The following is a 14634-nucleotide window of genomic DNA, read 5'->3' as shown; positions in this document are numbered from 1 at the left end:
AGGGATTTAATCATAGGGAAAAATCTTAAGTGCATATGGTTTATTTTTATTTTTCTCCCATTTCCTTCTTCTCCCCTTTACTGGCCTAACATGACAGGTGTATTACTAAGGCTACCTAAGGCCACCAGGAAAATTCTACACACATGTCATAGAATCATAATTTAAGTTGGAAAAGACCTCTAAGATCATCAAGTCCACCATCATGGCCATTAAACTGTGTCATCTTAGCTTCTGCTCTGCCCATCTCTTCCTGGTGCTCCCAAAAATAAGAGACTGCTCTACCAGAAGACACTGACTAGTGTTTCCTTATCACAAAAGTACTTTTGATTGCCAGCATGGCTGTTTGTGATCACTACCAAGCTACTTTTTCTCCCAGTTTCCTCTTTTGGCTGCTTATGTACCCAGCCCATGACCCAGTACACTCCATATCTGAAATACTTTCGAAGAGATGTCACACATTTTTTTGTCCCACAAGCTGAGTGCACCTTGAGCAGGAGTTGTAGACAAGATTTCCTGAGTGATGCTAACTGGCTTTTGCTAGGTAACAGATAACGGAAGACATCTGTCAAACTCCACCCTGAGGGTTACAATTCAGAGGTTTAACCTGAGGGCTATGTGCTATGAGCTGGTGTTTGCTCACAGAGGTGGAAGGAGAGGCTGCACTCCAAGTTTCATGTGTGAGATCAAAGCAAACCATGATGACTTAACTTTCTACTGACTTTTGTGTTCCTGAGTCTGATGCTCAAGCAGACATGCAGGGGTGCTGGTGGCCAAGAGTCCTTGACTGCTCCCTGCACTGCAGCTGGGGCAATGCTTGAGCAACTGAGATAAAATAATCCAGGGGGTTCAACACTTTGGGAGGATAAGAGCAGTCCCTGCTTGAAGGTAAGAAGGCTCTACAGTGGGATTTTTTCTGCAGGTGAAAACAAATTAGGCTTCACATAAAACATGTGACCAGCCTCCTCCTGATTTCACACATGGCATTTTTGGGAAAGCTGAGCCAGAATGGTGTGTGAATGTGAAGGTTCACACATTGCTTTTAGAGGGGTGGGAGTTGTGTTTGCTCTTGGAGCATTACTTGACTGAGACTGACAAGAGGTTTTCAAACACCACTGGTAGGAAGAAGTGATTAGATATGTGATGGTCCCAGAGTGTTCAACACAGCATGTTGTCTTCAACAACACAACTGCAGGTAGTCCTGCACCCCCAAAAAAATCACATGAGTAATACATAGATACATAGCTCTTCCTTTTCCTTCTTCTTCCCTAACATTAAAACCAGTATGATCAGCAGGATGAGGGAGGTGATTCTCCCCCTCTGCTCTGTTCTGGTGAGATGACACCTGGAGTAGTGCATCCATTTCTGTTGCCCCCAGCATAAGAAAGACATGAAATTGTTGAAGAGGGTCCAGAGGAGGCCACGAAGACTAGAGGGATGGAGAACCTCCCCTGTGCCGATTAGGAAGAAGTTCTTTGCCATGAGGGTGGTGAGACACTGGAACAGGTTGCCCAAGGGAGTTGTGGATGTCTCCTCCCTGGAGGTATTCGAGGCCAGGCTGGACAAGACCTAGACCAACCTAGTCTAGTGAAAGGTGTCCGTGCCCATGTGTTGAAACTAGATTATCTTTAAACTCTTGTCCAACCCAAACCAATCTAGGATTCTAAGATACATCCCTTACCAAACAGATGGGAAAAATGATTTGTCCCTCTGAACAGCCACACACCTGCTGGTTCTGAATAGAAACTAAAAGGTGTGTTCCAGTTTGCATGGATGAAACATAGGCATGGTTTAATTAAAAGGCAAAAATTAAAAAAAAGAAGAACTATGAAACTGGCAATCGAAGCCTGCAGGAAATCTCTTGAAGCTGTAAGCGTAGTGCTCTTGTATCTGCTCTCTAAGATGGTCTGAATGAAAAGCTGACAGCACCTGTTATTGAAATCAAAAGTGATTTCTCTAACAATGGGATCCTGGAGAATTCCTACTGGGCTTCTTTTTAATGGAGTTTGAAGGATTCAGGTTGGAAGACAGCGCCTAAGATCTGTACCACTGGCTCTAATGCATGTGACTCATACCAGGGGACAAAGATTGTTTAGGAGGTTACAAGTTCACTCCATGCATTCAGTAATAACATGCAGCTGGCATGCCCTTCACAAGAGAGTGCTTGCTTTCCCCCTCCCTGAGTGACATACCATGTGGATTGAAAAAATTAGTCAGACGGTATGTTCAAGTCCAGAAATTCAAAATAACTGCAACCGCATCTGAGAGTAGTTCTGAGAACTGCACCAATTTGAAGCTAGATTGCTCAAAAAAAAAAAAGCTCTTGAAGTTTCAAACCTATCAAATTAGTCCATTTATAATAAATCCCGATTTACTCTCTATTAGCTCACAGAATCATAGAATTGTTTTGGCTGGCAAAGTCCTCTAAGATCATCGAGTCCAACCATCAACCCAACACCACAGTGGCCACTAAACCATGTCCCAAAGTGTGATGTCCACACATTTTTTGAACACCTCCAGGGATGGTGACTCAACCTCCTGCCTGGGCAGCCTGTTCCAATCCCTGAACACTCCTGAGGGAAATTTTCCTAATATCCAGTCTAAACCTTCCCTGGTACAAATGAGGTTATCTTCAATCTTTTCCTCTTTACCAGGCCTCCTGTGAGCATTGTTCATCTGTACTTCAAAGAGCATTTAAAGCTTGATGTTGAAAGAATTGCTCACTTTTTACATCTCGCACATGGTGGTCCAGTTTTCCTCCTGAACATTTAGAATCACTTGCAAAGTCTTCAAGGAGTAATATAGCATCAATGCCTTCCCTGGATGAGCACCAAGAGGGACAAGAGTTTAATAAAGATGGATTTAGCAGAGATCCTGGGTAGAAAAGCAGAGCTAAGACTTTAGAAATTGTCTAGTCATAGAAGAGGACCACAGTGAAGACAACAGCTGGTGCTCATATTCTGTACCACTTCACTTTCTGGTATCGCTGTGTGTGCCCATGGGCAGTACTCCTGTGTCAAAGGCAATTAAGACATTGCCTGATGTCTCCAAAGATATGTTTTTTAAAGTGGTACTTAGTAATTTCTTGGGGAAGAATGTGTCAGAGAGGAACAGAACAAAATAAATAAGTACCTTCTTTTATTTAAATGTCAATTCAATTGAGGACCTGCCAGTAAGAGCTCTTGGGATTCAGAAAAAGCACTAAGCACTCACATGCACACACACAAAGAGTTCTGCAAAAGCCTAACAGTTGCTATTTCACCAAAATCAACTTACGACTTGGACAGGCTGGAGAGGTGAGCCCATGCCAACCTCGTGAAGTTTAAGAAGACCAAGTGCAAGGTCCTACACCTGGGTTGGGGCAATCTCAACCAAAAATATAGGCTGGGAGAGGAGTGGCTCAAGAGAAGCCTTGAGAAGGACTTGGTGGTGTCAGTTGATGAAAACCTCCCTATGAGCCAGCAATGGTCACTGGCAGCCCAGAAGGCAGCTGTGTGCTGGGCTACCTCCTAAGCAGTGAGAGCAGCAGGACAAGTAGCGGATTCTGCCCCTCTGCTTTGCTCTCCTGAGACCACACCTGCAGCACTGCATCAATGTCTGGAGCTCTCAGCATAAGAGGGACATGGAACTGCTGAAGCAGGTCAAGACAAGGCCAGGAAGATCATTAGAGGACTAGAGAGCTTCCCCTGTGGGGACAAGCTGAGAGAATTGGAGCTGTTCAGCTTGCAGGAAAAAGGGCTCCGGGGACACCTTAGAACAGCCTTCCAGGACCTGAAGGGAAGGAGAGCTGGGAAGGGACTTTTGACAAGGGCTTGTAGTAATAGGCCAAGGAGCAATGGCTTTGAGCTTGAGAAGGAGAGATTTAGACTGGAGATTAGGAAGAATTAGTGGTGAGACACTGGAACAGGTTGCCCAGGGAGGTTGTGGATGCCCCCTCCCTGGAGGTGTTCAAGGCCAGGTTGGACAGAGCCTTGAGCAAGCTGGTCTAGTGGAAGGTATCTCTTCCCATGGCAGAGAGATTGGAGCTGGATGATGTACAAGGTCACTTCCAACCTCATCTATTTATGAATCTATGAACAAACCAGGCTGCTGTTTGAGTTCTTATTTTTTCCAGGCAAAACCTGGGAGTTTGCAGTACGAGCCTGAATGTTATTGACAAAACAGCCTTTCCATAGTGATCCAGGAGGTGTAATGAACAGTTGATCATTGTCAGAAATGTAACTTTTGGATTCAAATCAGCTTTGGTAGACAGATTTTTTTTTTTTTCCTGCTGGAAATTGATCCCATGTGGTGACTACTTTGAATGTCTTAATTGTCTTGCTGAGGGTTGTGCAGTAAGAAAGAGGTGGGGCAGACACAGTGGACTTCAGCCTGTTGCAGTGATTTTGCATACTTTGCTCTCCTTCTCTGTCATCTAATGTTAAATGATCAAACTAAGATTCAGAGAAAAAATAAAACAACAAACCAGTGTATTAAGTGATTCCAGCTCAAAGTGCATTGTGGCAGCTGAGTTTGCACCATGTCTTGGACTACAGCTATAGTTTTCCCCCCTAATACAGCGAACTCAAAATCTGGCTCATGTCCATTGCAGCGTCTGCCCAGGCCCAGCAGAATAGTCACATGTGGGCAGAGCAGCCTCAGGCACAAAAATGAGATAGAAGACAAAAAAAATCCATAAAGGTTATTTTTAAATTTGGCAGCAGTCAACAAGGGAATGGTCCTTTATTCTCTCAGAGGCAGCATCCTTTGTGTTCCTAGAAACAGTATCATGGAATAGTTTGCGTTAGAAGGGACTTTAAAGATCATCTAGTTCTACCTCCCCTGTCACTGACAGGGAACATCTTCCACTGGACCACGTTGCTCAAGGCCTAGTCAAACATGGCCTTGAACACCCTTGTGTCAAAAGTCCTTCCCCAGCAATCCTGTAGCCCCCTTCAGGTACTGGAAGGTGGCTGTAAGATCTCTCCAGAGCCTTCTCTTCTCCAGGCTGAGCAGCCCCAACTCGTGCATCCTGTCCTTATAAGGAGGTGCTCCAACACTCTGATCATCATCACAGCCTCCTCTGGATCTGCTCTAACAGTTCCAAATCCTTTTTATGCTGAGAGCACCAGAACTGGACGCAGTACTCCAAGCGGGGTCACACCAGAGCAGAGCAAAGGGCCAGAATCATCTCCCTCATCCTACTGGTCACACTGCTTTTGATGAGGCCCAGGACATGGCTGCCTTCCAGTATCATCTAATGTGTGTTTCCTGCTTTTTCCTTCCTACCTCCATCTTTAACTGAACAACTTGCACATGCTCTGCATAGGCAGTACCAGATGGAGCTGGTCCTTCTCCAGCAGTTCTTGACCTTTGCATTTGTGATGAATGGAAGCAAGTGGAGCAGTCATAAAATCACTATTCATGCCCCAGCATTTTCTTATCTATCCAGTCAACACGATAATCCCTTCCAAAGACCAAAGGCAGTCAGCTGATACCACTATCCAAAGTATTTCTTCAGCTGCAAGCTACAAACATAAGGTTAATAAGAGAAAAATATAATCTTAAAACAGTCAGTGTTCATCTGTGAGTGTAATGTCTCCAATCTAGATGTTAGTAAGCAAGGTAGCCAACTGCATTCAGATAAATGCCTGCGACTCTCTTAAAGATACCATAATCTGCCTGTGAAATGGCTGGATGGTTGCTTTCCAATTTGTGAAATGGTTCAAATGCTGTAAACAAAAATACCTGAAATTGGGTGGCTTTCAAAGTGACAGATTACACTCTTCAATTCTCCTGTGATCTTCATATTAATAGTTAAAACCTGTTTGTGTGATGCTGTTATCTTGAGGAAGAGGGGCTAGTACAATCAAAGCCATGGAGACAACCCACTAGAACTACAAGAAACCAGCTCTCTGTCCCCACAGCATGTGTGTGTGCAAGAGGCGTTGGGGAGGAGTCATCTGGCCATGCTTCCTCCTGTCTGGTTTGGAAGATTAAAGTCACAAAGGTTGCTTTTCACATTTAATCTGCATCTTTCCTTACACGAAGTGCACCGTCCCTTGATCCCAGCTGCTCTGAGCCTCAGGATTTTGGGTCCTTCCTAATTTCATGAACCATTGCTGGGCTTCCAAATCGGCCCTGATGCCCTGTCTTTTAAGTGCAAACACAAGTAGTCAGATCAGGTGAAGTCAGATCCTGGGTTCAGTTTTGGGGCCCTCACTACAAGACAGACGCTGGGGTGCTGCAGCATGTTCAGAGAAGGGCAGCAAAGATGGTTAAGGGTCTGGAGAGCAGGTCTGGTGAGGAGCAGCTGAGGGAACTCGGGGTGTTTAGCCTAGAGAAGAGGAGGCTGAGGGGAAAACGTCTTGTTCTTTACAACTCTCTGGAAAGAGGTTGGAGTGAGGTGCAGGTTGGTGGCTTCTCCCTAGTAACAAGTGACAGGAGGAGAGGAAATGGCTTCAGGTTGTACCAGAGGAGGATTAGGTTGGCTATGAGAAAGAACTTCTTGACTGAAAGGGTTCTCAAAGATTGTAACAGTCTCCTCAGGGAGGTGGTTGAATCTCCACCCTGGAGGTGTTTCAAAGAGGTAGGGACTTGTTCTGAGGGCCACAGTTTAACACCAGCCTTTGTGGAGTTAGATAATGTTTGGACCCAATGATCTTAAAAGTTTTTCCAACTGAAATGACTCTATGACTGTATATTCTGTGGGCACGTTGGTCATCTAACATCATAGAAAGGAAAGAGAATAAAGCACAAATCACCAAAGGTGAAGTTAAGGTTGCTTATACTCTTCTTTTTCTAAGCCAGGTTAGGATTATTAGCATGTAGATCATACTGCATCCCCAGACATGAATCAGAGCCCTGTAAGCCTGGCCTGCTGTCTGTACAGTGCATGTGACATCCCTATTGTACTGTTTGTATCCTCCAGGACAACAGGAATGACAAACTTGCCAGCAAAAGTTCACCTCTTTCCTGTCACCAAACCCATCTCTTTTCTGTTCTTTCTACAATTCGCTGGCTATTTCAAGTCTCATTCAAAAAAACTAGATCTTCCTTCAAAGCTGCAAAAGTGATTTCTCTCTCGAGCACTCACTCCATTCTCTCAGTGTGTCAGCTTCTAAGGTATTTATTTATTCAATTTATTTTTGGTCCTACAAGGAAAAGAACCTGAACTGACTGAGAGAGCTGACCAGTGACACCAGCAGAAATAGAGAAATGCTTAGAAAGCCTGGCTTTTCTCATCCTTTAAGCATGCTTTAATGAACCTCAGCATGGATGTGCTGTCAAGACCCCTCTTGTAAATTAGAGAGCATGCAGGGCCTTGGCCTTTTCTCCACATCTCATTTTGGAGCTTGGATAAGCTCAACCCTCTCCCCAGATTTGCCAGTGATTTGCTTTCTGCACATGATATGACAAGATGAAAGAAAGGGCAGGAAAAAGCTTGTGATAAGCGAAAAAAATGAAAAAACCCACAACCACACCACTCATGTATCATAGAATCGTAGAACATAGCATAGGATTGGGTTGGAAGGGACCATAAAGATAATCTAGTTCAAATCCCCTTACTATTAGAAGGGACACCTCCCACTAGACTAGCTTGCTTGAGGGCCCCATCCAACCTGGCCTTGAACACCTCCAGGGAGGGGCATCCATGACCTCCCTGGGCAACATATTCCAGTGTCTCAGCCCTCACTGGAAATAATTTCTTCCTAATCTCCAGTCTAAATCCCCCTCTTCCAGCTCAAAGCCATTACCCCTGATCCTATCACTACAAGCCCTTGTAAAAAGTCCCTCCCCAGCTCTGCTGTACCCCTCTTCAGGTACCAGAAAGCCTCTATAAGGTTTCCCCAGAGCCTTCTCTTCTCCAGGCTGATTCATGTAAACCAACGCCAAGAAGACCAAACTCCACTGTAAGAATATCAATATTCAGCTGCTTTCAGAAATCAAACAGTTTCCCTGACAAACTATAAACCACTATTTAGCTCCATTCCCAAACTCTTTATTACTTCTGTAGGAGTATCGATATTTTGTCAGGCTCTGCTCTAATAATTGTGTTTGTGTTGTCTCAGGGGTCTGCCTAAACAATCCTGAACCGCGGGACTGGTGTCTAAATTTGTTTTATAGATAGCTGAGGTTCTGCAGAGGGCTTGAACAATGGGAGAGGTATTAGTATGATGAAAAACACATTTGCTGCAGCACAGCACATTTGTAACAAATAAGCAAACTCTGCAACATGCAGGGCATCTTAAAGTGAAATGAAGGGGGCATCAATTTCAAAGATCTCCCATTTTCACACTAGACTTCAGTACTTTTGAACACAGGCAAGTTGGTACACTACCAAGTCCATGCTGATGCCTCAACAAGCCTGGAGTACAAGCATAGAATCATAGAATTGTTTTGATTGGAAAAGACCTGAAAGCTGAACTCACCCAACCTTCAACCTAAAACCACCATGAAAAACCACCATGACCACTCAACCATGTCCCAGAGTGCCATGTCCACACATTTCTAGAACATCTCCAGGGAAAAAGACCCCACCACCTCCATGAGAAGCTTTTTCCAGCACCGGACCGCTCTTGCAGGAAAAAAAATTTTCCTAATCTCCAACCTAACCCCAGCCTTGCAAAATTCCAGGCCACTTACCCTCGTTCTATCAACTTGTATTATAGAGAAGAGACCAACCCCCACCTCACTCCAAGCTCCTTTCAGGGCATTGTAGACAGCAATGAAGTCTCCCCTCAGTGTCCTCCAGACTAAAAATCCCAGTTCCCTCAGATGCTCCTTATTCTCTAGACCTGTGTCCTGGAGAGCACATTTTTTGAGGGAGGACAGTCAGGTGCTAGTAGTCATGTTGAATATGCATTCATGTGCCTCAGGATCTCAAGGAGATGGCAAAGAGTACATCTCCATCCTGAAGCTGGAGGTATTGCCACTGCTAGTCAGCTCAGTTGGAAAGTCATAGCAGAAAGCTGAGAGGCAGGAAGGAACAGCACCCAAAAATCAGAAAAGGAGGTTTAATTTAACTTGTTTGGCTCTGTACCATTAATAGCTACCAGCTCTCTCACAGTCAGCTTGGGCCAAGACATAGCTTCAAACTCTTACCCAAGGTTGATGAAAACATGACAATACATCAGGCCAAGGTAGAAAAACCTTTAACAGTGTGTTTCTAGCTTTACATCTGTCAGATTTCAGATTATTCTTGTTAATGACTAGTTCAGACCAGCACATTGCAATGTAAGCAGTTTTTTTTCTTGTGAAGCAGAAGAATATACCCATTGACCTTGCAGGACTTTGAATTGGGTCTCCAGAAAAGAAAGGCATAAAAAAATCCACAAGAAAGTGAGCAGCAGTGCTGCAAAGTCAAATATTTTAGGTCAAAGAAGTATGCCTGCATCCTCAGGTTTGGCATGCGAGTGCTGAAGTTCACATGTCCATGGGAATTACTGTTCCAAACCTTAGAATCATGGAATCATAGAATGGTTAAGTTGGAAGAGACATCGAAAGGTCATCTAGTCCAACCTCCCTGCAGTAATCAGGGACATCCTCCACTAGATCAGGTTGCTCAGAGCCTTGTTGAGCCTCACCTTGAATATATCCAGGGATGGAGCCTCAGTTACCTCCCAGGGCAACCTGTTCCCATGTTCTACCACCCTCATGGTGCAGAACTTGTTCCTAACATCCAATCTAAATCGCCTCTGCTTTAATTTCAAAGTACTGCTCCCCCACCTGTAACTGCAGGCCTTTGGAAGCAATCCCTCTGCAGCCTTCTTGTAGCCCCCTGCAGGAACAGGAAGGTCACTATTAGGTCTCCCTGGAACCTTCTCTTCTCCAGGATGAAAAAACCCAGGTCCCTCCTCCTGCCCTTGTAGGGGAGGTATTCCAGCCCCCCAGTCATCTTTGTGGCGCTCCTCTGGACATTCTCAGTCGGACCCACATCCTTCCTGTTTTGAGGGCTTAGAAAAGGGTGCAGTACTCCAGGTGAGGTCTTATCAGAGGTACCAAATGCAGAGAGGAACATCCAAGTGCTGCTGTGCCAGAATAGGTATTTTTGGCCTGGAATGTATTCTTGGCCTGGAAGCCTAAACTGCACCTGATTCATTTGGGCTACCAACATAGGCGTTGTAGATCCCCATGAGCACGAGTAGAATCTGAGGAACTTGAAAATTGGTAAAAAAAGCATCTGGGATGAGGCAGAAAGGGAAACGACTGAATTGTATCCTTTAAATGTTTTTAAGCTGTTTTAATCTCCTTGCCTTTGAACCACATACACAAACACATAAAATTAAATACCTGATGTCACTGCAAAGCATAAATGTGATATTTGAAACAAAAGAATTATGTCTCTCCCAGATTTAAGGAAAAAAGAAATAAAGTTACATATATTCCACACATGAACAAAGAGGGGAGAGAGATGAGACTCTTGTCTGAGCTATTTCAGTGCACCTATCTTTAAAAATATATCTGCTATCTAGCTGAATGTGAATGTATCTTCATATGACTGCAAGATTCATAGAATCATAAATTGTTTTGCTTGGAAAAGACTTTTAAGATCATCCAGTCCAATCATTCTCTAACTTTACCAAGTCTGGTGCTAAATCATGGCCCTCAGCACCATGTCTCTTTGAAACACCTCCAGGGATGGGGATTCAACCACTTCCCTGGGGAGCTTATTCCAATCTTTGAAAACATTTCCAGTCAACAAGTTTCTTCTAAGATCCAACCTGAATCTCCCCTGGTGCAACTTGAAGCAATTTCCTCTTGTCCCTCATTACTAAGGAGAAGAGAAGAACCCCTACCTGGCTCCAACCTCCTTTCAGGGACTTGCAGAGAGCCAGGAGGTCTCCCTTTAGCCTCCAGAGTTAACAACTCCAGTTCCCTCAGCCACTCCTCACCAGACCTGTTCTCCAGACCCTTCATCAGCTTTGTGGCCCTTCTCTGGACCCACTCCAGCATCTCAATGTCCTTCTTGTACTGAGGGCCTCAAATCTGAACCCAGGAGTCAAAATGAGGCTTAATAAGCACAACAGAAACCCAAGAGAAAAATAAAAAAAAACAGTCAGGCAATTTGCACCCGAATTTGAAGTACAGCAGAGACCTTTCTACACTTCCAGCTATTACTTTAAGTACAGGATAAAACTACTGCTACAACACAGGGCTACAAAACTGCCGTATGCTTCCAGTACGCAGCCTAAACCTCATTTTACAGCTCTCACAGGTAACATAAAATAAATGCACCAGTTTACAGTGATTATTAATTTCCCCCCCTTCTTCATCGTCAAGTAGGTGGCAATGTTTTTGTTTTGTAAATGTTTTACAGCAGGCCATTTGGTACATGTGGTGAGATCAGTAATGTTATTAGCCTGGAGCCTTGCACATTCCATGCATGCATCAAGAAGCTTCATCAATTTGCAGGGAAGAAGTAGATTAGTTTTTTGGTGCTTTTTTTTTTTCCCCCTAGTCATTGAAGTGCTTTTCAGGTACTAAAAACCTCCAAATCCCTAACATTTTACATTATCCAGCCACCTCTCTCATTTTATAGTAATAATGCTAACCCCAAATGCACCTCACTTATGTCATCAAAAGCAACTCTTCTTCCATTATCTTAAATGTAAATGAGAAAAAGCATGCAGCTGAAGCAGACAGAATAATTTATAGTGAGAGGAAATCTGTCAGGCCAAGAATCAAAAAAAAAAAAAAAATCCATCTAAAAACCAAAGCAGAGCATAAAACTGAACTCATTTGGAATGGAAGGAAATTGCAGTACGATGGTCAGGCATGAGTTGAGAAAGGAGGAAGAAGGTCATTATGATAGACCCTTGTGGGCAGCACTAAGTAAGTTCAATTCTGGGCATCCCAGCTCAAGAAAGACAAAGAACTATTGGAGAGAGTCTAGAGCAGGGCCACTAAACTGCTGAGGGGACTGGAACATCTCTCATAAGAGGAAAGGCTGAGAGAGCTGGGGCTGGTTAGCCTGGAGAAGAGGAGGCTGAGTGGAGAATCTTATTAATGCTTACATATATTTAAGGGGTGGATGTCAGGAAGATGGAGCCAGACTGTTCTCAGTGATCCCCAGTGACAAGGGGCAATAGGCACAACCATGAACACAGGAAATTCCATCTAAATATGAGATAGAACTTCTCTGAGGGTGCCAGAGCACTGGAGCAGACTTCCTAGAGAGGTGGTCAAGTCTCCATCTCTGGAGACTTTAAAGGCCTGCCTGAACTTGTTCCCGTGTGACATTCCCTAGGTGATCCCGCCCTGGCAGGATTCAGTGATCTTCAGAGGTCCCTTCCAACTCCTGCCATTCTGTGATTCTTTGAAGAGATGATTAAACCTTTGAGGGAATTTTTAAGAGGCTAGAGCCCAACTGACCACTGATCAGACATAGAGTTCATTGGCAGGCCAACCTGGAGCCTCTCAGCAAGAGAGAAATTACAAGTGTCAGCACTGCAGTGGCAAGCAGCTCTGTTCAGCTGCCGTGGAGACTGTTCCAAGGCAGAGAAAATGCAGCTTTGCTAGAAGAGACAGGAAAAGAGAGAGATTTAGTTTAGGAATCCGAGTCAGTCTATGAACAGGAAAACATTGCAGCAAAAGCTGTTCAGTTTGCCTGAGGTGCTTGACAACTTCAGTGATAGCATGAAATCTGCAGGTTCCCACACCACCATCTCCTTCTCTGTACCAACACATCAGTATTAAGTTCAGTTTTGGGGCCTTCACTACAAGGAACACATTGCAGTCTGGAGCAGGTCCAGAGAAATGCAATGAAGCTGGAGGTCTGGGGAACAGATATTGGGAAGAGTAGCTGAGGGAACTGAGGTTGCTGGCTGGAGAAGAGGAGGCTAAGGGGAGACCTCATTGCTCTCTACCACTCCCTGAAAGGAGGATGGAGTGAGGTGGGGGTTGGCCTCTTCTCACTAGTATCAGCTGATAGGAGGATCTGACATGGTCTCCTGTTGTACCACAGGAGGTTTAGGTTGGATATTAGAAGAAACATCTTCACTAAGAAGGCTCTCAAGGGTTGGAACAGGCTCTTCAGGGAGGTGGTTGAATCCCCATCTCAGGAGGTGTTTAAAAGAGGCAGAGACGTAGTGCTGAGGGCCATGGTTTTACAGAAGACTTGGTAGAGTCTGATAATGGTTGGATTTAATAATTCTAGAGGTCTTTTCCAATTGATTTCCATGGCCAACCCTTAGCTGGAAATTGTACCAGACAATAGTAAGCAACATTTGACTTAGTCTCCTGAAAAAACATAGCAAATTCCTCAGGCACAGAAGAAACTGCAGGTGTCTCAGCCATTTGCTCACCTTCCTTTGAAGTGTTTAGTTGGTGCAAGGAAAGCCTTAAGCATTGCCATGGATAGCCAGAAAAAGCAGAACAGACTGGTGGGGAGAGAGGGAAAAGGTCCACCCCAACCAGACATCACTGCATTCTTATTTCCTTTTCCTCTTGCAGAGGACATCATTCATCACAGTCCACAGCATGCTCTTGAGAGGAGCTGAGAAGTGCAGGGATTGCAGTGAAAGAAGAGGAATGGGGAAGGCTTTGATCATCCTGTCTTACTGTCCAAGGAAATGAATGGTTAATACAAAAGAATGAGTCCTTTTCTTGATCCATGTTATCCCCCAAGGAATCTCCTTCTGCAAAGTCTGAAGCTCAGACAAGGTATTGGACTGAAGGGACCACTCTTCCCATCTTCTGAGCCAAGCTCAGCATGTCCACAATACATTTCTGAGTACAACACACAACTCCCTAATCCTCTTGGCAGCAGTCACTCTTACAAGGTCAGTCCCACTGGCCTCCAAGATGCCTTTCCAAATCCAGCTGTTGCTTTCCCTTATTAAACCTCATATTTGAGGGAAGCCAGGGACACTGATTCTTTTAAACCATCATGTCTGCAGCTCTTGTTCAGAGAGCACAGAAATCTCAAGATGCCTGGTCAGAATAACTGCAATGAGGCAATGGGCTGGTTCTCTTGGTCTGGAGAACAGGGTTTATGAGGAACAGCTGAGGCAAATGGGATTTTTTTAGTCCAGGGAAAGGGAGGCTGAAGGAAGACCTCATTGCTCTCTTTAACTCCCTGAAAGGAGGTTAGGGTTAGGTGGGCATTGGTCTTTCTCTAGTATCAGGTGATAGAATGAGAGGAAATGGCCTGAACTTGTGACAGGGAAGGTTCAGATTGGAGAATAGGAAAAACATATTTCCTGCAAGAGTGTTCAGGCATTGGAACAGGCTGGGCAGAGAGGTGGTGGAGTCACCATCCGTGGAGGTGTTGAAAAAACGTGCAGACCTGGCATTTTGGGACATAGCTGTAGTGGTATTGGGCTGAAAGTTGGACTTGATTATCTTGGAGATCTCTTACAACCAAAACAATTCTATGATTCTATGGTTATAAGGGAGATACAACTTTATTTAAGCAGCACACATCATTTCAGCTCAGGGGCAGCAATGTGAATTATGCTTTCTGGTTGATATTTTTATCTTCACTAACAGCAATGTAAATCCTGTGCTGAAGAGCCTCAAGAGCATCTCCAAGAGCATCCTCCAAGACACTGTCCTGCCTATTGGGGCACACAGATCTGACACTTCTTTGCCACATGTGGCTTTCAGCCCACCAGTAGTTGGTGGTTTGGGTATAGATGAGGACTTTTGTCCTTG

At 44.5% G+C, this 14634-nt stretch overlaps 1 protein-coding gene across 17 annotated transcripts in view; it reads right to left on the bottom strand.

Moving 5' to 3' along the window:
* ADGRL3 (adhesion G protein-coupled receptor L3) overlaps positions 1-14634 on the bottom strand; it is a 308221-nt gene that overhangs the window by 113431 nt on the left and 180156 nt on the right. For 8 of the 17 annotated variants that reach the window (XM_054382986.1, XM_054382990.1, XM_054382987.1 and 5 more), the window contains exon 6: positions 8588-8598. The exons of the other annotated variants lie outside the window; for them this stretch is intronic. In XM_054382986.1, the coding sequence (XP_054238961.1) occupies positions 8588-8598 (11 nt within the window). The remainder of the gene's footprint in view (positions 1-8587; positions 8599-14634) is intronic. 17 annotated transcript variants of the gene reach the window in all.

The sequence above is a fragment of the Indicator indicator genome, chromosome 8 (genome assembly GCF_027791375.1).
Source record: "Indicator indicator isolate 239-I01 chromosome 8, UM_Iind_1.1, whole genome shotgun sequence".
Classification (NCBI taxonomy): domain Eukaryota; kingdom Metazoa; phylum Chordata; class Aves; order Piciformes; family Indicatoridae; genus Indicator; species Indicator indicator.
Note: the sequence above shows the minus strand (reverse complement) of the source record. Positions and strands in the feature narration are given on the sequence as shown.